This window comes from Rhinolophus ferrumequinum, chromosome 17 (genome assembly GCF_004115265.2).
Source record: "Rhinolophus ferrumequinum isolate MPI-CBG mRhiFer1 chromosome 17, mRhiFer1_v1.p, whole genome shotgun sequence".
NCBI lineage: Eukaryota > Metazoa > Chordata > Mammalia > Chiroptera > Rhinolophidae > Rhinolophus > Rhinolophus ferrumequinum.
The window spans coordinates 32,639,339-32,666,468 of record NC_046300.1 but is presented as its reverse complement, the minus strand read 5'-3'; the positions used below and the strand labels follow the sequence as shown (position 1 = coordinate 32,666,468).

General features: G+C 40.3%; 1 protein-coding gene across 6 annotated transcripts in view; it reads left to right on the top strand.

Moving 5' to 3' along the window:
- The window catches only part of CPNE4 (copine 4), a 401,661-nt gene that overhangs the window by 107,721 nt on the left and 266,810 nt on the right, over window positions 1-27,130 (top strand). For all 6 annotated transcript variants that reach the window (XM_033133293.1, XM_033133295.1, XM_033133298.1 and 3 more), the window contains exon 2: window positions 4,866-5,046. In XM_033133293.1, coding sequence (XP_032989184.1) covers window positions 4,866-5,046 — 181 coding nt within the window. The remainder of the gene's footprint in view (window positions 1-4,865; window positions 5,047-27,130) is intronic.

Sequence of the window (27,130 nt, the reverse complement as noted above, 5' to 3'; positions counted from 1 at the left end):
TTCTTGAGATGGAAATGTGTGATAGAGACATCCAGCGTACCAGGCTTCCTTGGATGTACTTCGACATTTAAAAAGGGCAAATAATGCCAAAGCGAGTAGAACAGTGATTGTGCACTTATTCTTAACACAGTTTTCAGACAAGCTCTGCTCAGCTGGTTCCCCTGTGAACTCAAGCTGATTCCCTTCCCTCTTGAGCTTTCTATTGTCTTGCGGTTGTTTGCAACTCATTCAGAAACTAATTAAGTTTCAGGATCGGTTTGTCCTGTTAGAGAGTGTGGATACGCTGAAGTGGCTTTTTTATTTTTATTTTTTTTAATAACTTAAATTATCTGAGTGAAAGGACAATTATAATTCGCTTCTAAAATTGGCCAAAAGTCAGCTTTCATCAAAATAATTCTCAACAGACATTAGTCTCTGTAAAACCAGGATATTTTATGAAAGGCACTGAAGCGGATTTAAATAGGCCTTGGAAAATGTATTGATAATCTGGCCATATTTTAATCCTGTTCTCTAACAGAGTGTGAAATTACTTGTTTACTCCACTTATCTGGGGCTGGAGGTAGTTCATCACTCATTGACAGAGCCCTATTTTGTGACCACCTTTCAGCAGTGAGCTTCTGCCAGGCCAAAGCCAAACAATTTGACTTCACTGGCCTATGTACTACCTCCAAAGTCAAGGTCAGGGCTGCAGCCAGAGGAACTCATGAACTCCAACACATCTGATCAGGGATTTCATTTGTGCAATGGGCAGGGAGGTAAGCCAACACCTAGGCATAATATAACTGTGAAAAGTTGGAAGTTTTATCTTTAGTATTCCCACATTTCTTTGCTGTACCATACCCACCAGAAGTGAGGGTTTATGTTGGTTTCATCATCAGTCTACAAATATTATCAAGTTGAATACTAGTGGGGATGCAATAAAGTCCCTGACCTAAAAGAGTTTGTATATATACATATATACATATATATGTATATGTATATGTGTGTATATATAGCCAAAAAATGTATACAAGTGGACACTTTGGTCAATGTTGCTCAAGTAGTAGTTCGCTGTAATCAGAAGTATCTAGACACTGATGGTAACCACTTTGAGCACCTCTTGTAATTGCAGAAGTCAAACATGACTTGTATTCATCTTTTGTTATTGGTATATATTGAGTATTACAATTTTAATACAGTTTTAATATAGTTTTCTTTCTTAAAATGTGTCCATTGTTTTGGTACCCCTGGTATATATATATTCAGACACAAACATTTAGACCATAGCAACAGGATACTAGTCAACAATGAGCTGGCAGTCAATGAAAGTCAGTCTTTTCGGTTTCTGAGCAGGAGAAGGGAGAAAAATCAACAGGAAATGAGGAATAGATAATGACCAGAATAACAGCTTTAGACAATCACAAACTTTTTTCTCTCCTCTAGCCCAACTATCGTATTGGTACCAGATTGATCTTTATCAAACGATCATTCGATCATGTTAATTTTCCCAACTCTAAATCCTCCAAGTGTTTCCATTGCCTAGAAAAATGATCCATAAAATTTCTGGATCATATGTTCCATTGGTTAAAAAAAAAGTCTCTGAATATTTGACTTCACTAGCTTATGTAAATAATGCCCCCAGTTCATTTATTTATTCGTTGATAAACTATTTAAATTTACTGACAGCTAATAAATAACTCAGTACACTCATAATGTAGGACACATCATTAATGATTATGCACGTAAACCCATAGTTCAAGAAGCCTTCCTAATAATTTTAAATTATTTTGGGCAGCTTTTGGCATATGTGATTAGATTGTCACTTTTGTTTTACTATCTGCCTTCTGAACATGTCAGAGTTATCAGATAATGTGTATGAATACTTAGACAGACTACTGATTTGCGGGGTGTCTGTGTGCTCTTCGGTGGAGGATGGTATGCTCAGACTGTGTGGGCTGCAAAGACAGAACGAATTGAAGGGGTCTAGTAGAGCTTTGATCTTGATAATAATAGTGGGAAGTCTAAGAGTTCCAGTTGGCAGTGGGAGAATGAATGATTTAATCCTAAAAGCAGTCAGATTATAGTAACAATAACTCCAGTTTTGGAGCATCTACTACATGCCTGACATTGTGTTAACTGCTTTACGTATGTTTTATCGGTACTTCATAGCACCACCTCAAGGAAGGTCTTATTATAAGAGAGATTAAGTACCCTGCTCAAGGTTACATGGTTAGTGAGTAGAGGAGCCAGGCTTTAAACTTGGAAAGAACTGTGTGTCTCCTTGTGTCTCTTTTTCATTACACCTCACAGTTGAGACTAGGCATTAGAGATGTCCCCCAGAGATAGGGGAGGCCCCACAGAAGTGCAGAAGGGCAACGTGGATTGCAAGGAGCCAATTCATGCATTGGAAAATAGAATTCAGGAAAACACTGATTGAAGAATAAACTGTCTTTATCAAAAAGTTGATAAAGAGTTCACCTCATTTCCCACATAAGCCATCTTCCCACTAGTCTATTCGCTCTCTCTCCATTCACTTTTTTTCTAAATTGCATTTCATATATGTTCTGTCGTCTACGTTGCCCTGATAATAGGTCTGCTCTCAACCCATAAAATATAGGAACAATAATTGATAAAGCTGTGCATTTAGGATTTGTGTGTTTTCTGTGTATGAATACAATGGATTTAGAAATAGAAGGAAAATGTGATTCTGTATGGAGGTTGAAATCAATCAAGGATATTGTCATATCCACTGTTCCTTGGTAGATTCAAATACTTATCCAGCTAAAGGTTTTACATATGGTAAAAATAATATTGGGCTAAAAGATAGAAAACTGGCATTCCAGCCCCGGCTTTGCCATTGGAATAATTGTGTGACATGGGTAAGGTGCCAGTCCTCTCTGAGCTTGATGTTTCCCATGTGTTAAAAAAAACGTGTCCCAAAGTCCCTATTAATGTTTAGTATGGATAAAAATACAGCAACTCTTATCCTTAAACTAATCCTCCAACACATACTAAACAAAGAAACATACAAAACAGAATTCCAACTCCTCTCCAACCACAACTTTCCCCGACCTGATATTTTAGAACAGAGTTTGGAAAACCTTTTCTGAAGAGAGCCATATAGTAAATATTTCAGGCTATGCAATCCATGCAGTCTCTGTTGCAACTACTTAACTCTGCAACTGGAGAGAAAGCAACCATACACAATATGTAAATAAGTGAGCATTCCTGAGTTTCAGTAAAACTTTATCAAAACAGGTGATGAGCTAGATTTGGCATACAAATCGTAGTTTGTCCACTCTTGTTATAGGACATAACTTTTTGGCATTCAGTGCAATTTCCTTTCAGCATACATAGGCAAGAATATATGTTCACAATAATTAGATAAATAGGGTACTAGAGTGTTAGAATGTGAAAGAAATATAAGAAACAAAGAAGGAAGGAAGGAAGAGAAGAAGGGAGGGAGAGAGGGGAAGAGGAAAGGAAAGAAAGGAGAAAAATGGGGAGCAAAGTAGAGAGCCTTGTGATAGAGCATTGGGAGAGAAAATTCCAGTGACATCAGCCGTGAAGTAGGGGCATTGTTAGAGTGGAAAAGGCTTGGCTTTGGCATGGAACTAGAAGCTAAGTTTGGAGAGACCAGCTGGTGAGAGCGAGAGAGAGTGAGAGAGTGAGAGTGAGAGCGAGAGCGAGAGCGAGTGAGCGAGTGAGAGAGAGAGAGAAAGAGAGAGAGGCCTCAGAGATGCCATCACCCTGTGAAAGAGGTGGTGAGGTGTACTCAAACCTAGTATGGTGCCTGTTACCAAGAGGAAACTCAGAATATTTGTGGAGGAAGGGAAGAAAGAGGGAGAGATTATTCTCGTTTTATAGATGAAGAGATTCCACTATAGGGGACCAATGCTATGTGAGGTGGAGGAAGCCATTGCCGTTGTTCTTTAGGAATCTATAAGGAAACAGAATTAATGAGAAGGATATTGAATTTTGCTCCTGAGAGAAACTTCCAGTGTCTTTACAGGTCCAGTCCTCTTCAGAGAAGGTGGTCTCTGGGGGATCCCTGTAGCCCTGGACCTTCCGATGCAAAGTGTTATTGAAAGGTTATCATTTGGAGATGAGAAGGGGCCTGTGGTGCCTATTTTTGGCTGCAGTTACCATGAGTCCAGAATCATAGGCTTTGTGCTTTTCCTCTCACACAGTCCGTCTGCCCCTTGCTTTCCCCATTTTGATTCTGAATCCTGATGTTGCAGGAGGAGTGGAGAAAGGAAAGGTGAGAATGAACTTAGGAACTGGGCAGGAAATCAGATTCTGGACCTCTGTCTTGGAGCTGGTTTCCTGAAGGCGTCTTGAGAAGATGGGCCAGGGTTTAGGGAAGGGAAATTCGGACTGTTTCTTCAGGTGGGGCAACATACATCTCTGTGCCATCCCATAGAAGGAAAAGGGGAGCTGGATTTTTTAAGGAGTCTTAAAAACTTGGAATGTGATCAAATTGATTAACCAACAAACCTGTAAAATTTCACACAGTCTATGCCCTTAATATAGGACTAAATTATAGTTTGCAGTCTATTGCACTAATTCATTAATTTTATTTCACAGACTAAAAATTTTACTATGCAAATGTATGCAAATCATATAGGAAAACAGTGTTCTTAGCCAAATGCACCAACACCTATAGGGATTTTTTTTGTTTTGTTTTTTGTTTTTTTGGGGGGGGTTTGTTTATTTGTTTATTTCACTGGAACTGTGCCACTGGGGTGGAAAGTGAGAGTAAATACATTCAATATTTGAAACGGTGTGTTGAATAATTTCCTGAAGGGTGATGGGGAAGCTTTCTCCTTTGACAAATATTGCAGTGATTGACATGTCTTTTTTCCTCTTTTTCTTGCCTGAAACAGAATGAAGAAGATGAGCAACATTTATGAGTCTGCTGCCAATACACTGGGAATCTTTAACAGCCCCTGCCTGACCAAAGTTGAGCTGCGTGTGGCCTGCAAAGGCATTTCGGACAGAGATGCCCTTTCCAAACCAGACCCCTGTGTCATCCTCAAGATGCAGTCCCACGGACAGTGGTTCGAGGTAAGCCTGTCTAAACACATGGACAGAAGAACAGCTGGAGGGTTGGTTCAAAAAGGTTTTGGCATTTCCCATCTTTCGGTGGTTTATTTTGATGAGATGGAAAATTCTAGAAATGAATGTGATTGTGATTCTGTTTGTATCATGATGTTTCGATGTGGTTGTTTTAGTGCTGTGGGTATTATGACATTTATCCTTAGTCTGTGTGGTCACTGTGGACATCATGGTCCCTGGGGAGCGCAGAGAGGCTGCCTTATCAGGGACCGCATCACACAGCATTTATTTTATTGGGTGGTTATCAAGTGCCAGGCACTGTTCTAAGGGCTTTATGTCAAATAACTAATTTAGTCTTCACAACACTCCTATGAGGAAACAAAGGCAGATCGGTTAAGGATGTGCCCAAGATCATTCAGGTGGTAAGTGGAAAATCTAATATTGGCATCCACCTCGCCAGTGGAGCTCCCGAGCCTGAGCTCTTCAATGCTAGAATATTTATACTTATGGTGGGCACCTGTGAAGCCTGATGACTATGTGGCAGTATTGCAGGTTGCACTCTGCAGCTGGGTTTTGTTTATTTACAAGTTGAAACAAATTGGATGAGGACAGGTTTTCAAGTTCTTTTGTTTTTCTCTTTTTCACTTCTAGCTCCCTGGTCTAAGTAAGTTATGCTTCTAAAGATCTGGTTGGAGGTGAATGGGGGGACAGGGAGGAATGGGGTACAGCAGAGTAAGCAGTTATTAATTGTCCCTAAGGGAACCAGGTAGTGGGTGGACTTTGGATATTGGGTTTGAAGCTATGCTGAGTAGAGAAGACAGTTGCCTGCTTTGGATCCCTGAGGACAAACTCTTCAAGCCTTCAGTACTTCTCTCACCTGTTTGCAAACAGTTGGAAGGTGCTCTTGTAGGGGTCAGAGTCTTCCACTCCGCAGGAGAAAGACAGCTCAAAAGACCCTGGAGGCGGTGCATTTGCTTATCCGTACATATGTGTCAAAGCCACTTCTCTGAAAGGGAGGTTCCACAGGGCCTGGTGAGCAAATGTGTTCAGGTGAACAGGCACAGTGCAGGGAGGAATGAGTGACAGATGGGCAGGTCGCGGATCCTAATTTAACTTCAGGCTCATATTGTAAACATAAAACAGCATTTGCAGGTATCTTTAATGTATAATGCCCTTTTTTTTCCCTTCTAAATATTCTCACTGACTATGGTAGTGGATTTTATTTATCTATTTATTTGTTTAGTTAGTTTAACAGAACTAAGTGGAATACCTATGTTAGAAAAAAGCCACTCTGAAAATTAGAAGAAACAAATTCATTTCCTAATACCCTCTTTATATAATTCAGTTATGACACCTGATAATTTCTTTTCAGCCTTGTTCGTCTGGCATTCATATTATATGATTCTTATCACGCATATAAAATTTTCTTTTCTGATTTTATGACCTAGTAGTATATGCTTTTCCCATAACCCTATAATATGCATAATTATAATTTTAAAAACTAAATAATATTCCATCAAATGGATTTATTTCATTGTTTTTCTATTTTTTCCACTTCGAAGTTGCTTCCAAAAATACCCTGTTTTAAATAATGCTGTAATGAACATCTTTGTGCATAAGGTCTTTCTCTTCTTTTGGGATGAGTTCCTAGGAGAGATTCTGTTAAAGTGGAGCTAGTGGGACACAGGATAGGACACTTGTAGGGCTTTTGATACATATTGCCAAATTGCTTTTCCAAAGTTTCTACTACAGTGTTACTCAAAGTGTGATCTGCACACAGCTACCAGTCCACAAACGCTTTGTTACCAGTACCCAGTGAGATAAGAAACTTGGGCCACAGTGTAAATTGATTCACTACTTCCTTCATCTAGAAAGTCTTACTCTTTAAAAACAATAATGTCAGCTGAACTTCCAGCATGCTTAGTGATATGGCTGGTTAGTTTATGCCAGCACTTTGAAAAACTCTTCTCTGATAGATTTTACATTCTTGACAGTATACATTCAGGATACAGCTCTGGAAAACAGAGCCCAGGCCAGGTAGCTAAGAGAAAGGATTTAATTCAAGAAGTAACTAATAACAAAGAAGTTGGAGATACTAAGAAACTCAGAGGGATTGTGAGGGAACCCAGTCGCTTAACTGCTACTCTGCCTTGGGTGAGTAGTAGTGTGCTGAACCAGCTTGTATGGGCTTTGCCGGAGTAGACTGTGAACTATTCAGACATCTTGCAATTCTGTGTGAGTACTTACACCACAGACATTCCCAAACATTTCAAATCAGGGCTTCTTCTCACCTCCCTAACTCCCCCTCCAGAACCAGTTAAAAACTTACCAGATGAGAGGGACAAAAGGAGATAGTGATGCCAGAGCCAAAGAGCTAGGCCACCCAGCAGAAGCTAGATTCATGGAAGGAAGGCCTATCTGTTGGGAGCAGGAAAGACAGGGGAGCTGCAGGTAGGGCTGGAAATGCCTGAAAGGGAGATAAGACTATTCCAGCATCTCTCTTCCTGTTGCTCTCTGGTCTCCCGTCAGTGCTTTCCATTGTCCAAATGTTGATGCAAGCCAGTTGGCAAGGTTTGCAGGGAAAGGGTATAGAATGCATGCGAGTATGACAGCAAATGGATACATGATGGGCACATAAACTTCCTGACAATTCATAGTAACTTGGAAAATCACTCATCCTCTCATGTACTGTGTATTTATTTAGTGCTAACACCTACTTTTCACTACAAATTCAGCAAGTAATCCTATGTTACAAGTTAGAAGCCCCTGGCAGTCTACTGAAACCTTGTAAGTACTACTAGCTGTGTTTAGTGAAGGCTAGCAAACGTGGACAGTCCACTGGGACAAGATTTATTGATAAGTGAATTTTCCTGTATCTAACCCCTAGAAAATGTGTGGATTTACAGAGACATTTGTATGTACAGAATTGCAGAATGGAGAGAAAGTCTTGCACAAGAGAATTCATGCTGGCTGTGTCAGTTCCTTGGTTGTCTTAGTTATGGGGAATCTGGTAGTTGACTAAGTGAGGAGAAAAAGAACAAATCGAGAGGCCAAACTGATTTGCATAATAAAGAGATTGTTGGGGGGGGTGTCAGGGTAAGAGAGAGAAAAGCAAAGTGAGCTTATCTTTCATAGAGAATTTTAAAATTTGGCAGAAGAGGCTCTGTCTAGATGAACATTGTTCAATAGAACTCCCTGCAATGATGGAAGAGTGCTCTGTCTGCTCTGTCCAGTGAGGTAGTTGTTAGCCACATGTGTGCACTTGAAAGAAGCTTATATAACTGAACAACTGACATCTTTAATATTAGATCCAGAGTATCTTTGGTGTGCTAGAGAAGTTGGCTGGGGTGGGGAGAAGACGACAGGGAGTTTGTAAAAATGTTACCGCGGGCTGTTGATTTTACAGTTTAAGTGTTTTGGGGGGAGCTGTAATGAGAGATTGACATTTTCTTTCTGTTACTTATGCTTTCTGGCCTGTGCTTTTTCTAATGAAATTCCAGCAGGGAATTTCCAGCAGGGAAAGGACCCTGTTATGCCCTGATTTGCAGCTCAGGTTATTGCTGCAATAGTTAGAACTGACTTCAGATGGCCTCCCATATGGAGGAGAATTGTTTGCTTGTTTAATTGGCTGTAGCCTGTGTTAGCAATGGAACAGAACATTTGACTTCTAAAGTGGATCATAAAAATGTAAGCCTGGGGGTGGTCGGTTAGTTCAGTTGGTGGGAACGTGGTGCTAATAGCACCAAGGTTGCCCATTCGATCCCCACATGAGCCACTGGGAGCTCCATCCTTTAAAAATAAATAAAATAAAGTCTGGGAGCCCTGCAGGGGGTTTCTTTAAAAAATAACAATAATAAATGTAATCCTGATTTTTAGATTCAAAAAGACCTACAATTTGACCTCTGTGCTGTTGCTAGTACTAAGAGTCAATGAGGATACATCTGTATGTATTTAAAATATTGGAACTCAGTTGCTCTGAAATGCACAACAGACTGTTGCTCTTTGTAGACCAGCAGGGTTTGGGATCTATGTCAGAGGACTGAGAAGACGAAGATGCTTCCGTTTCTTCCCAGAATATGGAGATGGGACGGTGCATTTAGTGGGTGAAACTTTCAGTAAATCTTTAATGGCTGTGATTGTAACTGTCAGAAAGAAAGCAAGAGAAAACTTGTAGCTTGGAAACACATTCCAAACTGAGAATTTCAGACCTACCATTTAATTTCCCTAAATTACAACGATTTTTGTAAATCCCCCCTGCACTCACTGCTGGCCATATCACGGCAATAGTATATGGTGCAATTCAGTGTAATGATAATGTATTTCATCTTCCAGTGAAGAGTGAGAATGATTTCCTCCTGCCTTCTAGTGACTATTGATGTGTTCACTAACTTCCGGAAAGGAAACATTATATGCTGGTAGGATAAATGAACACTTCTCAGGGATTCAAAAGGCAAGGACCGCCCGCTGTGAACTAAAGACTTTCATTCAGTTTCCTGGAGCATATGCTCCATTCTCTGGTCATGCTGACTGTTCTCCATGAACAGAGCTAAGCCCTTGATGCCGTGGGCCTTGGCAGAGATCGTACGAATGGCAGAGGACTTGTCCTCCTTGGAAAAAGCCAAATTATTTCCCACACTACTACAATGGTGCTCCAAGCACCTTTAATTCTATTTTTTACCATTTAATTTTAATACACAGTTATTAAGCTCCTCCACAGTGAAATGTAAGTAAATCTGAGGACCAATTATCCTTGGACCAATTCCATATGAAAACATATTATGATGAGTCAGGTGCTTTGGTGGATTGTCGATAATAATAATGATTGTTAGTAATAATTAGTGTGGTTATATCTAACATATCAATTAGTGGACTGTAATGCAAGATTATTATTGTTTATAATAATATATCCATATAACACTTTGTATTTACAAAGCCCATCTACTTACATTATTTCATTTGCTGCTCATAACAGCCCCGTGAAAAGGGGGTACAGACATTGAAATTAACCCCAGCATGTATGAAAAAGATATGGATTGTGTCCTTAAAGACCACAGAGTACAGTAAAATAACTCACCCCATCTTGGAGACAGCAGGCTGGAAGCTCAGACGGTCACATGACCTCAAGAAACACGGCTCAAGTGACTTAAATATCTTCCCTTCCTTGAACATGCAGTGGGTAGACCACCTCAAGGGTGCTTAGGCTACCTATATGGGGAGGGGCTAAAAATCAATCACTCTCCTATCCCGGTATTATTTTCCATCTTTTCTCCCCACTCCCTACCTACCCACATGTATGTAGGGTTTGGTTGTCATATGACCTATGATGGCATCCTTGGTAGCAGCACAGAAGGGGATGTATCGCTCCATGGTGGTGGGCTCGCCCACTCCCAAATATGTGGGCTGTGAACTTCTTCCCCAATTCCTTCTTGGATAGAGGGCTTATGGAAGAGTTCCATGGAACACGCCTCTTTCATGCTTGGGGCAGTGGTAAGCCATCACCCTTTTGTGTATTGAGGCAGGAGGATGAAGTCCAAAATAGTAATTTTACCTGTATCTGAGATATTCATTTTCACATTGCTCCAAAGTGCTAGAATTTTATGAAAATGGACCAGGCAATATGAACATTTAGGTGATGACAAGATAAAGTAGCCATCTATATGTGTTGATGCCAGCTATGTATTAGTATTCATTTTACATATATTCTTTCTAATCCTCACAATGAGCCTGCAACATAGTCTTTACTAACCAGGTCAGGAGACTAAGGCTGGGCAGAATTAATCAAATACCCAAAGTCACACAACTAGTAAATAGTAGAGTTGGAGTCTGGTTGATTCCAAAACTTATGTTCTCTTCATTTTAATAGAGGTTGCACACTTGAAGCTGGAGGCCTCTAGCTCATCTCCAGATATTTGTTGTTTGGCCTTCATGGGGTTCAAACACGTTTTGTACTGGTTGACAAAAGTTAAAGATCAGGAGATTTTTCAGACACCTCCAGGTTTCTGGTTTCTTTTGAATTACCAGAAACTCTGGCAATATGGAGCCTTTATTCCTTGTATAACAATGAGCTGGAGAGAGTTAGCAGCTGCTCATATGCAGAGTATGAGTTTGTCCCTGGGTTTCCTACTAGTCACTTTCCCTACTGGAATGGCCCCTGGAGGTGTTGGAGTGTAGATCACACTCCTGTTCTCCCCTGGGCTCGGTCTCTGAGACGTAGTTTACCTCTCAATGGTGGGCACAGACAGGAGCTGAAAAATGAAAATTAAGTCAATTAAAGCATTCCCTCTGGATCTCACAAACAAGCTCCTTTCTCGAAAGATTTTCTGTTCACACTTTGCTGACTTGCAGCCTTTCTGTGGCTAACACCTAGTATGACAGATGATAAAAAAACAACAGTTTTCTTCAGTTGTTCACAAAGTTTCCACTGTGGTTTCACATCAAACTCCCATTTGGGAAAACTTTGATGTTGCCTTCTACCGCCCCCTTAACACATCCTTAATAAGAATAATTTCTTTTCTTATAAAAGAAAAAAAAGAAAGTTGATTTTGGTGATAGTAGACATCTTACCCCAAGCCCTGAACAGAGAAGAAAACAAAATGAAATATTAGAACGAAAAAGTGTTTCCTCCCTGCTGCCGGAGGTCACATCCCTGTGACCAGAGACTGCGGTTGTAAGTGATGAACTTGGACGAAGCGGAGGAAGATTACTAGGTTGCATAATATATGACTAAGTGGCTTTCTTATCACTGACATCTCAAAATTGTCGATGTCATGATGTCTGAAAACAAAATTGCACAAGATGGGAAATTTCAGGCTGCAAATGAGGAAATAACAATTTGAACTGAAATCTTGTGTTGACTGTTAATTCTCTTGTGTGCCCTGAAGATGATTTGTCAGCTGGAAGAATAATGTCTGGCCTCCAGTAGAGAGGAAATCACCATGGCATGGGTGTCACTGCCTCGTTAGTTTGAAGAACTGGCAAACCACGCTCTGGGCACTCAGACTCAGCATTGGTCGCCATAGGTTTTTATAATGCAGCTTAAGTCCCATGAGGAGAATTTGAAAGATGGAATTACAGGTTGGGGAGGAGAGAGCTTGAGGAGGCATCTATGATTTAGAGCTTCTAGCTTGAACCACCTTCAGCATCTCAGAGGTGTTTTCAGCTTAGTTCCTGGTGCCTGTGTTAATGTTTCCCTGGACTCACTATTGATAATCACCGCCTTAAGAAAATCACCTTTGTCATTTCAGTCCACTTAATCTTTTTTACTAATTGTCATTAATTAGTAGTTCATTAATTGGTAGTTCATTAATAACGATACCTGAACTATGTTGAGAGGAGTTATATAATGTATCATGTAATCTCCTAAGCACTTTATATGTGTCGTCCTGTTTAATGATCAGAACAAGCCGACAAATTGAGTTCCGTATATATTTTATGTAGAGGACCAGCAGAGTTAAGTAATTTGCTCAAGGGCCACACAAGTAGGAAGTGGAGGAGTGATGACAAGTTAAACTCAAACTGTCTTGGCTACAGAAGCTGTGCTGCCAGTGTCCTTTGCTGCCCTTCTCTGAGACAATGAGTCTCCGGGTGTCTGCTGTGTGCCATGTGCTAAGTCTGTACGTGCATATTCATATAATTAATCCTCATGATAGTGTTGGAAGATAGGGAGTGTGATTACCCATTTTACAGGTGAGAAAGCTGATACTCACATAGGAAAAGTCCAAGTCCATGGTCCCAAGACTAGTAAGAGGTAGTATTCAAATTTGAACTCAGATCCTTGTGTCTCCAGTGCCATGACTGTGCGCTTCCCTCATCCTGGCCTCTGTGGAAATAAAATAACCCAATGAAATGCCACTGCCATTAGTCTTTAAAATAAACATGTTTTCCTGTCCTCAGATAAATCAATGATTCATTTAAAACTGTTGCATTTATTTTTTCTTAAAGAAATTAAATTTGTTTCGGTCAGTACTTGAAACATCCTTCTCGTACCCAATTGATGATGGTTTTAGCCTGACCTCCTAAATGTTTCCAGTGGTGCAGGGCACAGGGGTTTAGAGCTCAGACTCTGGAGCCAGACTACCTAGATTTAAGTCCTAGCCCAGCTGTGCTAAATGTGTAACTTACCCAAACCTTTCTGTGCCTCAGTTTTCTCATCTGTAAAATGGGTAACTACCTCATGGTACCTACCTCATGAGGACTATTATGAGGGTTCAATGAGTCAATACCTGTAAAGCGATTAAAACAGTACTTGGTCCAACAGAGTTAATGCTCAGTAAGTGCTATGATTATTGAACGTGTCATTTTTTGAGAAATGTTTTCTAAATAAACATGTGCTATTCAGTCCTCATGTTTTCTGAGGACTAAGGCAATTTAAAGAGCCCCTTGGCTAGTAAAGGAAGAGTAGTAGGGACGTATGTATCTGGAAGTCTCTGGGGATGTGAACTCTGGGAGGCTGAAGCTGTGACCACTGTATTGATTTTGTATCCCCAGTGTCTACCAGAATGCCTGGCACAATGGATGCTTGTAATTCAGTAGTTAGATTTCATTTCCCTGGTCCATTTTCCCTATGCTCATCGCCTGAGACACTGGATTTTTGAGGACCATCCTGTTCTTATTCAGGAGAGTAAGAATTCAACTGATAAGAATTTCACTACACTGTTAGGCTTATTATCTCTTTCATGTAGAATTAGGATTGGGGTGCCTGAGGCAAGACGTTGATCTAAAAGGGTTTTGTCCATGTGCTGTTTGTGTGTAAACATATGCAAGGCAGTTAGTTGTAAGTAGTTGAGATGATGCTTGAAGGACATTCCCTGCCACTCAGGGATGGTCTGTGGAGTGGTTTGTAACTGGTTCTGTTAGCCTTAATGTTCCTTCCTGACGTCTTTTTGGTTTTAAACATCTTCACACTCCTCCTCTTCTCTCCCCCTTTCTTCTTCCTAAGGGGAGAGTGAGGCAGGGAGAGCAAAGAGAGCCTGTAGCTGTATTTAAAGACCAGGGGCCTCGCTGCCTCTTCTCTCCTCCACCCCAGGCTTCATCTGAGTTTATTCCCCTCCTAGGTCTCTCACTGAGACAACATGGAAGACAGAGTGAATGATTTGCTGAAAACACAGCTTCCTTCCACCTGGTTTTCTCCTGTTTTCAAAAGCAACTGAGTATAGATGGTAGCAAGTTTTTCTTGTTAGCTGTCAGAGATTTGATGGGTTTTATAAGCCATAGAAATTCCTGGAATGAGATTAAAGTCCTTCAATGTCTTGATTTGAACCTTAGGACACAAATAGTTCTCAACTTCTCCATTCTGAGTCACTGATATGTTTGCGTTCCAGACTTCAAATAGTGTTTTGGAAGGAGCCAACTTATTTAGAAGTACCGAAGACATTTGTTTGAAATATAAATATAACTTTTTTGCTTTTTACCAACTTTAATGAGGCAATTTGCATATAAGATGCATAAAAATGCATCCATTTTAGGTGTTAAGTTTGATGAGTTTTGACAAATATATATACACTTGGGTTACCACTGCCCCAATCAAGATATAGAGCATTTCCTGAAATATAATATTCAAAATATATAACAGAAAAGAACACACATACTTTCAACACATCAGAAACCACTAACTCTCAGATTATGTTCCCATAGCTTGACATTATAGTAAATGACAGAAATTTCAATTTATACAATAAATTTATGCTAATAAAATATCAGTTTTAATTATTATGTATATTGGAGTCCTATGTAAGATTTTAGTTTAAAATGGGGAAATATAATTCCATTGCTAAAAAATTTGAAAATTCTGAGAGAGTACCATGAGAAAAAAAATAAACCCAGGACTGGTTTAGCTCAGAATCAAACTGAACTACAATATGGCGTGACTCGCCAAGCTTCAGTTAAACCTGAAATCACTGCCTGACAACTTAGGAAGCTGTCACAGCAGGTGGCTTGATCTGAAGTTAGTTGGAAACAAGGCATAGGTCCACCACATGTTAACTGTGTGACCCTGGAAAGTCACTTACCATCTCTGAGCCTTTCATACTACCTCAAGTCTAAATGGTTGTGAGGATTAATGATTGGCTGGCAGGATAGTAAAGAGGCTGATGCTATAGACTGGGATCAGACCACTTGGATTATCTGTGTGATCTGATCTTATGCAAATGCCTCAACTTCTCTAGGCCTGAGTTTTCAACATCTGTAAAATAGAGGCAACAGTAAAACCTATTCATGGGTTTATTATAAGGATGAAATGAGACCGAGCTTAAGAATTGCTTAGCATAGTACAACGGGGCATAATGAATCCTTAATAAATATTAAATAGTATTATGTTTAAAGGAGATAATGTGTGCAAAGCTCACGTGGTTAGCACATCACCTACTACTCAGAATTTGGAAGTTGTCACCAGATTAAGGTGTTTAATGCCAGAGGCAAATTTTCAGTCTGTTGCTCAGCCCTAGTGTTCTTGGTCCCATTCCTCTGTGTAAAATAAGAGAACTTTCAGTGAGGAAATTTAACAGGCCTCTAAATTTCTGCCAAGTCTCTGACTAACCACTTTGATTGATCCGTTTTGGCACCCCTGGTAGGGAGTTATCTCAGCTTCCTTATCCCTTGCGCTCTCTGCGTTTTGAAGAAGATGAATAGACTTGGAGCGACTTCATTCCCCTTGCCCCTGTTCTCTAATCTGTGGACCGGAATCAGAGAGGCCGTGTTGATAACCTTACCTTTCCATCTTTGCTTCTGTGCCAACACCCTGATATTTGGTAGTCTTAGAAGAGAAGTGACAAGAAAATTCTTCCCTTCTGGAAACTCCAGATGTGCTCAGGGTCAGTTTATAGGCTAATTAAATATTTTGTCTTGAGTTCAAGCTCAGGAATGTTCGAGTCCCTATCTTGGCTAGTCAGTTTTCAGATACTTGATATTTCAAGAGCTTCCTCTCATCTGAGAATTTAGTCTTAGATATTTTCTTCTTGAGTGTGAAGACTAGTTCTTGTTGAAAGATTATAGTTTTAGAACTGTGTATTGAAGTGAGAAAATTTGGTACTTTTTTTATATCCCCCGCCCGCTCCCCCCCCACACAAACACACACTTGTTCCTTTGAATCCTAGCCTTTTCAAAACAGCTTCTGAGAACCTGGGATTTGTGTGTGGGGCGTGGGGGTGGGGAGGAAGCACCTATTTAAGCCTTCTCCTATTGGAGATTTGCTTCATTCAGCTTGTTCCAGTTGTTACTGTTGCATAACAGTTATCCCAAAATTGAACAGCTCAAAACAACCATTTTATTAAGCTCATGGATTTTGTCCATCGCTACCTTAGATAGGGCACAGTGAGGATGGCTTCTCCCTGTTCTACAATATCTAAGGCCTCAGCTGGGAAGACTGGAAGGCTAGTGACGATTTAAGCCTGGGGTTTCAAATCATCTAAAGGTATCTTCACTCTCATGTCAGACTAGGACCTCCAATTGGAGCATCTGCGTGGGGCCTTCCATGCATGGCCGTCTCAGGGAGAGGACATAGACCCTGCTTCTTAACAGGAGGAGGGTCCAATGTTTGCCTCATGGTAAATCGCGGATTCTGTTTGGAAATGGTAGTTAGCTAAGGAGCCTCATCTTATTATCACATGATGCTACGACCACCTTAAAGGGTGTGACTAGATAGGAGGAATGTAGGAATATATATATAAGCCCAATTCCCATTTAGGATGTTGTCTTAGAAGCTTGAAAGATGCAAATATGGAACTTGTAAAGGGAACAAGTCGGTACTCTAAATGATAAACTTAGGAAATGCATAGCCAGAAGAAGTACAACAGGAAGGAAATATAAATTGAAGTCCCTCTCCTGACTTAAAACACCAGTTTTAAAAATAATACATATATGCTACCGCCACTAGATACAACAACGGAACAGAAGAAGGAGGAGGAGGAGGGAAAGAAGAAGAAGAAATAAGAGCAGCTCGTCTCTGCATACCCTTCCATACCGTTTTCATGGATTCATCACAACCACCCACTGAAGTCAGGGCTATTATTTTCATTGCCAATTTACAGATTGGCAAAGAGTACCCATTATGCCAAGTTCTGCCCCTTTCTTAGAAGCCAGTGCCACCAAATCCCAACATAACCATCTTCATCTCTTTACTGCTGGATCCTTTGCTTGCCCATTTCCCACCTGCTACCTTGAGATTTGCCCAACCACATTTAGCAATCCTAATAAGCATTATCCACTATAATTGTCTGACAAGAGAGTAGTTCATCCTATGGGTGAGTCATGATTCACCTACTGGCCCACTAATGGTGCACGTGTAAACAGTTCAGTTTTTAATTCATTCAGCGGACATTTATTGAATTCCTACTATATGCTAGGCACTGTTCCATGGGTGGGGAATACAGCAGGGAACAATACATGGCCTCAACTTTCGTGCTAGTGGGGAGAATAGAAAATAAACAATAAATACATGCTCTTTTGTCAGGTAGTGGTAAGTGCTAGCTATGAAGAAAAATGACACAAGGAAGGGTGTGGAGAATGATAGGGGGACTAGTTTAAAAACTGTAGTCAGGAAGGACTTCTCTGAGGAAGCAATATTTGCACAGAAACCTGAATGGGTAAGGGAGTTCGCCATCTGGAAACAGGGAAAATGTTCCAACAGAAGGTACCAGCAGAGGCAGGCATTCTTTAGCTTATTTCAGGAATAGGAGGCAAGGTGGCTGGAGTGCAATGGGATAAGAAGGCAAGCATGAGAGGAAATGATGGTGAAGAGGCAGCTAGGGGCCAGCGGTGCAGGGCCTTGCAGGTCATAGCAAGGATCCTGGATTTCGTTCTAGGTGTGATGGTGGTGGGCATTAGAAAACTTAGAGCAGGGAAGTAATTTGCGTATTAAAAGATTACACTGCTTGTGCCAGACAGTGTACAGAGACAAGGGCAGATGCTAGAGACAGCTCAGGGGTACTGCATTTGTCCTTGTGAGAGATGTAGTTTGGATCAGGTCGTAACCATGGAGAAGATGAGAAGTGGTTTGAAATGAGGTATATCTAAAAAGTAGACTGTACAATTTGCTGATGGATTGGATGTAGAGTATGAGAAAAAGAGAGGAATCAAGAGTGATTCCAGAGGTCTGAGCAATTGGGTGAATGATGATAGATAATACTGGGGAAAGAGCAGGTTGTATCCGTGATTTTACAATCAACATGTTTCTGATGGTGAGACAGTATGGTGTGCTGGTACCATGTGATTCTAATTACACACTATCTATAGGGGAATCCCAGCTCCATTATTTGTCAGCTATAAGATCTTACATGAGTCAATGACCTCCATTTTCTCAGCTGTATAATGTGGACAATGAAAATACCTACATCTTGCAGTGCTGTTTTGAGTATTTAACACACAACAGAGTCTAGCACTTAGCATTACATAACTGCTAGCCATCAATGATATTATTAATATACTTCTGTGAACACTATGATTGTTTTCAGAGGGGAAGTGTTAGGTCAAATGATGAACACACTTTTTAAGCTTTGAAAATTACCCAGTTGCCTATCTGAAATGATCATACCAATGTGTTCGTGCCAGACAACTGTGAGAATCGAAGGAGGCAATTCATTAGAAAATATCTTGAGTATTTAGAGTTTAATATACAGACTCCCCAGAACTTTGTCATCCCTTCTTGCCCCAATCACAGAACGAGTATTGGTTTGGAATGACATGAACTAACTTCAGTAATTCTAATCACACTTCTGTCTTCCTTCCAAAACTGTCTTTATATTAATATGGATATTATTAATATAATGTAATGTGACTGATATAAAATACTAATATAATGAAAACATAACTAATTATTGACATGTATTTATTAGTATACAGTGTGTGTGAGTTTGCAAGAAAGCGAGAGCATGCACAAGAGAGATGTAGGTTGTGTATGTGTGTGGGTTAGAACTGAAGAATGATGAATCCAAGCATCTCTAGGCTGTCATCTTTCATTCTAAACGATCACTGTACTTGATGCTGTGCTTTATTTAAAGAGAGGAAGAGAAATTGATTTAATAACCTGTCACATTATACAACATAAAAAGAACTCGGGAAGAGAAATCACTCTAGTATTCTTAGTGGGAAGAAAAATATTGTGACAGCTCCATGGAGAAATCTCTGTACAAAGAGAACTGGTAGAAATTATAGTGATGAGCTGAGGATCTTAGAAAAATATACTGCTTCCATGGAATGAATTTGATGACCTCACCACAGAGCTCTGCGTTATAGAAGGCTATTTACCTCTCTTATATAAAAGTTGTAAGAAAATAGAAACTCCAATTGTTCCTTTTCTTTGTCTCATTTCTTAAAAATAATTTATTCCATCATCATTTCTACTGGGAGTATCTGAAATATTCTATTTAACTGAGGAGGGACACAATAATAATACATTTTGATAATATGATACCATTGTAAGATTTAATCGGGAGAGTTTAATACCTTATTGTTCAACTCCAGCATCCTGGAGAAGTCAGTTTATACTTTAGTGAACAAATAATGTCAGGGAATACCCTCCAGTCATCAGAAAGACACCTGTAGTTGAATAAATTGGGTTTATTGTTTGTTGTCATAAGGGAGAACACTCTCCATGGGGAACTGTGAGATAGCTTAGTAAGAGTTTAAGAAAGGACTAACGGAATTCAGGCTTTGGTTAGGTGTTTTCAGGAGAATATACGGAAGGACGACTTTACTCCAGATTAGATGGTTTCAGGAAGCCAGAACAATTCTATAATTGAGTACTTTATTAGAACTTATCTAGGAGGGAAGAATAGATTAAGACTAAAGCTGTAATTGGGAAAGAAGCAGCAGTCCCTCATTTTAAGCAGTATGAGAGATGTTTGGTCATTTTTGTGGTTTGGACAGGGTTTATGTTTTTGTCTGGTTCAAGCACGATTGCGGAGAAGTCTAGGTTTTGTCTTATTCCATCATGGGCACATAGTGGCCGTGCACTATGTTGGTGTTCTAATATAAATGTTTCTGTTCTGCAGAACACAAAAACCTAGCTGTATGTGCCAGGCCAGCCAGCTCCTAGGAACACCAAGGCCAACCCGACAGCACCAAATCAGCACAGCAGGCTAGCTCCCGGGCTTCAGGGGCTGCTTTCCTCATGCTCAGAGTGAGACCCAGAAGTTAAGCTGTTCTATTTCAAAAACATCTTTTTAATAATGGACCAACTTGTTGACTAAACAAAACAGCAATCATAACAAGTCTCGACTCCAAACCTTTTATTTCTCATCTCTTATTGTTATCCAAAGAATGATATTCATGATGTTCACCGTATGTAGGTTCTGTAAGTTAATTTTTCTTCTTTCAATTAATCCCATGTCTTCCTTCTACTCTTTCTCTGTCTCTCTGATCAGTTAGAAAGAAGATTCCCCGGAGCTCGTTTGAAGGCGTTCAAGTTTCTGCTCATCTCTCCTAGAGAAAACTCTTTAAGAAATACTCTGAGTCCATCAGACAGGGCATGAGTTTTCACAAGTGATCTGGAAAGGAGAACATTTTTTTTTTAAGATGAGGTTGATGGCTTAATTTCTGTCCCGTTTATTAAGCCAGCGCCTCATCGTGTTTTGGGGAAAGTTATTTTCCAAAAGTCCCATGTTATAAGTATTACCTCGCCACTGGCATTCACTCAACAAATGGCGATTAGATACCTCCGTATGCCATGCACCCTTCTTGCCACGAGAAGAGAATGGAGAGTTATGGTCCTTGACTTCATAAAACTTATATTCCTCGGGGGACAAAAAAAATGTGTGAATCAAAATATTCTTTACAAGTTTGGAGGAGTCGGACGAAAGTATATTCAACTCTAGATCGGGAAGAGGAGCCAGGGCAGGTCTTGAAGAGAAGATGCTACTTGAGCTAGATCTTAGGTGATGAGTCTGCCAGGTAGACAAGGAAGGGGATAGCTTTGTTGCAAATGGGGAAATTATGCTATTTACAAAACAATGACTTTGACAAGAGGGGACAACCCCTCCCAATTACCAAACCTTGATAATTCTGACAATAAATGGTTCTTGATAGGACCTTATGAAAGGACCATCATTTTTGTGGGGGCTAGAGCTCTGCCTAAGCCATACCCTCCCAGAAGAGAGTATCTCTTCTATTTTTAAAGACCTTTTGAGAAGGGGAATCCACAGTCATCCCAGGAGGTCGATGGGTTTAAGTCACAGAGCCTTATTAGCACAGATGGTGTTCAACAGCTCTCAGTGGGGAGAGGAAGGAACATTCCAGGAGCGATAAGGGGCCAGTTGTGAGGGTTTAATCCTTTGAATAGAGAATAACCTTGATGTAGTCTTGAGCTTGAATTAGATTGCTTATGTGCCAGTTCTTCCCCATGAATATACCACAAGAGACTGGATATGGTAATGTCAGATGAAACAGCTGACTTCTTTTACATCATGGCATCTTGGGGAGTGATGGGGAAGCTTAAGAAATAACTCGCTAATGGAATAGATTCATGTTAGTTTCAGGATTATTTCAGCCTTAGTTACATACACCCTTACTCATATACTCTCCTATAGTGTTCCACACGCACTTCATTTAATCCTATTTTTGTCACTTAGACAATCTGACACACTCTGTGTGGTTTGCATTCACTGACAAACTCTCACAAACTCTCTGAGTCAATCTGTGTTTTATATGAACACACACACACTTACACACTTTTAGATTTAACTCATATGAGTTAACTCTGGTTAGTGGGCTCACCAAATGAAACTGATATCCGGAAGTCAAACAGTAGAACATAGTCTCAGTTACACTTTTGATGGAATCTTTCAGAATAAATCAATTTCCTAGGTGTTCTTGATTCGGGAACTTACAGTGGGGTAAGGTGAAATCCACGAGGGCAAGATTTTTATATCTGTCTTACTCATCACTGAACCTCTAGCTCCTAGAACAGTGTCTGATACCTGGAAGGCACTAAACAAATATTTGAATGTATAGGTGAAGGAGGTTTTCTCTTGTTTGTAGAGATTGTTCGTGTTTCAGCAGAGCTAAATTTGATCATCTGGAAGTTCTTCTATAGAGATCAGTGTCCCTGTGTAGTTGTAGCACATCTGTTCTTAGTGGACTATCTTATCTCTTGATAGCACATGGTTTAAGGATAGGTCTTCTTGTTATTTGAGTCATCTACTTGGTGTGAAATTGTGTTCAAGTCTGTCTTTGGAGGAATGTCCTCTGATAATTATTTTAGGTAAACTTTTTATTTTACACATCATAAGTATACAGCTCAAGAAATTTTCTGAAAATGAACCCAACTATAAAACCAGCACCCAGATTAAGAAACAGAACATTAACTGCTGCTCAGAGCCCCCGTTGAGCCTCCTTCTGTTTACTACCCCTCGGCCTGTGCCGGGAGTGACCACTATCGTGACTTCTAACAGCACAGATTGCTTTTGCCTGTCACTGATTTTTATACGAATAGAACACACAGCGCGTACTGGCTAGTGTCAGGCTTCTTTCATTTAGCGTTGTATTTGTGAGATTCCTGGTATTACATTAGTATAGTTCATTCACTCTCATTACTGTGTGCTGTTCTATTGTATGGATATAGCACAATTGATTTATCTATTCAGGTGCTGATAGACATTTGGGTTGTTTCCAGTTTAGGCCTATTATGAAAAATGCTGCTATGAATATTCCTATCAATGATTTTTGGTGAGCATGTGGATGTGTTGCTTTGGATAAATACTTAGGAGTATGATTGCTGGGTCATCGGATGAACCTTCGTTTAGCTTCAGTAGATATTCCCAAACTGTACACTCCTGTCAGGAGCGTAGGAGAGTTCTGATTGTTCCACATTTTCCCCACCATTTGATGTCATCCAGCTCTCTCATCTTAGGCATTCTGGTAGATATGTACTAGTATACCACTGGGGTTTTAATCCATGTATCCTTGATGAATAAGATGAGCACTTGCATATATTTGTTGGGCATTTGGATATTCTATTTTGTGAAATACTTCTGTGTGATAAACATTTTATTTAAAGTTTTCTTTAGTTATATCTCCGTTCTGCATCTATGTCCTCAACCCCAACAGTTGGTCTCTTTTCAACCTATTGCTAATTCACTCCTACAGTAGTTATTATAATAATAACCAGGGTAATTCTTAGTTATTACAGCAGTTTTTGCCACCACATTTTTACTGTGGAATCTTACACTCTTAAAATTATTACATACATTATTGATTGATATTTATATTATGGATATCTTTTTTATTCAAAATGTTATTCTTGACTAAGAATTGTTGCAATGATCATCCATATTATGTCATAGGCTTTATAGTAAACCACATTGCATCTCTGTATCAGCAAACAATGCTTTCAACTGTGAGAAAACAAGGCTAGAGGGTCTTAAACAAACAGGGGTTAATTTTCCTCATGTAAAAAGAAGTTGCTAGTGTTGGATCAGCTGTTCCACATCACCATCAGGAGCTCAGATTGTTTTGCATTTTCTTTGTGCCATCCTTAGTAAGCTTCTTGGCTTGGCTTTGTTCCCCTGTAGTGAGTTGTTGTGTCCTAGACACAAGATGGCTGTTGAATTGCCAAATATCATGTCCATATTCTAGACAGGAAAAATAAGGATGGGCAGAAGGGCATGCCATCCGTGTCTAATATCCCTTTTTAATGGGCAATAAATTTTTTCCCAGAACCGTGATCTGCTTACCTTTCAATGGTCATTTAATGGTAACTGTGTCATTTGTTACCACTAGCTGCAAGGGAAGCTGGGAAATTAGTGGTTGCTTTGTAACCCCTAAAGAAAAGGAAGACATGAGAGACGAGTGTTGGTTTGGGGTCAAGGGAACAAACACACAGTGTCAGATAAATAATGTCCTTTGCTAACGATAACGCACTTTATACCTCGTGCTCAGAACATGATTTAGGGAGCCCTGCCATATTGCCCTAGCTGTTCCTTCTGATTAGGTATGTTCCACACATGCTTCATTAAACCCTTCATCTTTTGTCAGTTACCACACAGATTAACCTTTAATAAAATTGATGATCACACACACACACACACACACACACACACACACACACACACACACTCACACACTCAATGAAACCGGGAAAAAGAAGGTCTCATAGCAAGAAACAGCTCTCGCAAAAAATGAAGAGCATGCCTTCCATTGGATTGTAGTTGGAATTGTGTATAAACCAGAAAAGTATTATTTTGCTTTTGCTTTTTATTGCTAGCTGTGGGACCTCGTTTGCCTGGACAGGTCACTCAGTTCTTGTTTTAACTACACTAATAAGTAAATACAATGAAGGTACTAACCAACAAAAACCTAACAGGCTGTTTCAAAAGCACAGTCAAATTTCTGATGATAAAAGGCAAAATGGTGTTTGTTGAAAATTTTTTTCCAGCACTATTGATATATGTTTGACAAATAAAAATTATATATATAAGTTTTACAACATGATGTTTTAAAAGTTAGTGTTTCAGAGATATTTGTGACCCTGAACAGGGTACACTGATGTACTAAAAACAGTTTCCCATGCAACCAAATTTTCTCCTCTGTGAGTGAACTTCCACGAGTACAGGTGCCCTCAGAGTGGTTTCCAGGTCACTAGAGCCAGAGAGGTAAAGCTTGATCTCAAAGATCCGGATATCAGGAAGAGGGGTGGAAGTATGAGCGTGTCCTGAAGGCAGGTTTCTCTGGCCGAATCTTACAATGCAGCTTCTCCAGGTAATAACTTTCATCCCCCAATCAGGGTCCAGTCAGTAGAAGTAAACAGATAGCATTTAATGTAAGAAATTGTTTACTAGGACTTAAAGATGTGAAAAGGCAAATAGGAGACACTGAAGTATCAAAATGATAGCAATGGCAGGGAGCCGCTTTCGCTCTTGGGTCTGGAAGCACAAAGGGAAAAAGTTGACTAAAACTCAGGCCTTGGAGGAGGAGGCTGTTGTACCATGTCCCTGAAGGGGGTGACAAGGCTGGTTCTGTGACTGCTGGAAGAACTTCAAAGCAGATGCAGCAGCTGCCAAGGGAATGAAGTGACACTGACATTGCCAAATGAGCCGTGTTGCGGGGGGAAGACTGCTGGTGCTGGTGGGGAAAAGGAGCAAATCTCCCCCTCTTCCTCACAGCCTTGTAATCAGTCACCTCTAGAAACCCCTCTTGTTAGAGGCTAACAGGGATCCAGCTCCAAAGCAGAGGTTGTTTTCAGAGGTCCTAGCCCCAGCATCACACAGTGATGTAGACGGGTGGATATGAAACAGAGAGACAAAAGCTTAATAATCGTCATACCTCCCCACCTGCCCAAAGCTGTCAGTCACAGAGCTTCGGCTGTCTGCTGGCACTCCGCAAGACGCCTAAGCTCCTACATTTGCTATCACTAGTTCTTAAATAGTACATTTCATCCTTGCAGTACCAGCAATCCTAGGTAGGTGAGAGTAGGTTTGCATTCTTGTCTGAGCTGTTACCCTGTGATCTTTACTATTGAGAATTGGTGAAGCTCTGGGCTGTAACAGGCTAGGTAAGTGTGAATCTTACCTGAAGTTTGAATCTTTACACGGCCACTGACTATCTGGGCAAGAGTCTTTGCTTCTTTGTGCCTCAGTTACATTTCTTCAGTAAAAGAACCTCCCCCATAGGATATTAAATAACTTATGCCCATAAAACCCATGGAACATTTGCTGGTATTAGTAGGGACTCAGTGAATATCAGTTTTTATGATTTATGTTGACCTTGAGTTGCACAGGGTAGAAGTTATCAGGGGTGCATAGCCTGATGAGATGGATCCTCTGAAAATTCATCTGCCTGACAAATATTTGTTTATTGTCCTGTGATAGGTCCTGGAGATAGACAAGTGAAAAGACATGATTCCAGCCATCTGAGAGTTCCCAATATTGTGATAAAGTAAATGGGTTTACCATATAGTGTGATGACAGCTATGCTTTCATTAAAAATGGGTACTGTAGGGCCCTGTAAAATGGTATCTCTATTTATTTTCTATCACCGTGCAAAGCTTTACTTTAAACTTTAGTGGCTTAAAGCAAGAAAAATCATTTATTATCTTTTACATTTTCTGTGGGTCAAGACAGGGCACATCAAGGAGAGTTTGTCCCTGCTCCGCAATGTCTGGGTTCCAGAAAATTTGAAGGCTAAGGGCTGAAATCATCTGCAGGCTCATTTGTTCACATGCGTGATATGTTGGCTGGAGGCCTAGCTGGAGTCTACATGTGGTCTCTTCCTGTGGTCTGAACTTCCTCACAACATGGTGGCTGGGTTCCCAAGTATCCCAAGAGTGAGCCAGGAAGAAGCCACATTGCTTTTTGTGACCTAGTCTCAGAAATCATGCACTTCTATCAGTGTATTTTTTGAGGCAGTCACTTGACACCCCAAGTCAGGGTTGGGGGGCAAAGAATCCACCTCTTGATAAAGAAATGTCAGTGTCATGATATAAGGAGACATTATGTGCGGCAGGATATATATCGGTGCAGCCGTCTTCGGAAAATGTAATCTGCCACAGGATCTAACTCAGCCTGTAGGTAGAGTAGGAGGTGGTCAGGAAAACATTCTTCGAGGTGATGGGGGTCTTGCTGGATTCTGAAGGCCCAGAAGGAGTTGGCCAACAAATAAGAGAAAGAGGGTATTTTGGATAAATGGTAAAGTAAGTCAAAGTCCCAGAGGTATGAGATGTTATGTCTAGACAATTCCCTGTAGTTCCTTGTGTTTAATTTTCTTTGAATGGTAAGTGTCTGAGCTTACCAAGTCTTTCTCTTTTCACAAGAAAGCCATGGTTTCTACTAGTCAGAGTGAAGCCATTATACCTGGGAGAAATGGAGTCTGGTATTGACTAGTCCACAGGCTCTTCTACCTTTTGCTCTGTCTGGACCCACAGAATGTGTTGAGATGCTCTGGGTAGTCAGTTTCCTCATTGTAGCAGGATCATACACGTTCCAGGGTCTGGGTGTGAAATGGTAGGGAAGAAAATGTCAGGGTGTCAGCAGCTCTGCTCCAGACATTCTCATTTGGCAATTTTCAGCATTCTGAAGAATGTTTTTCTTGCTGATACCTGAGAATATAACCCTATTTTTAAGACCTTTAAGGAGGCTACTCAACCTTCATCGGTTGGTATATCTTATTT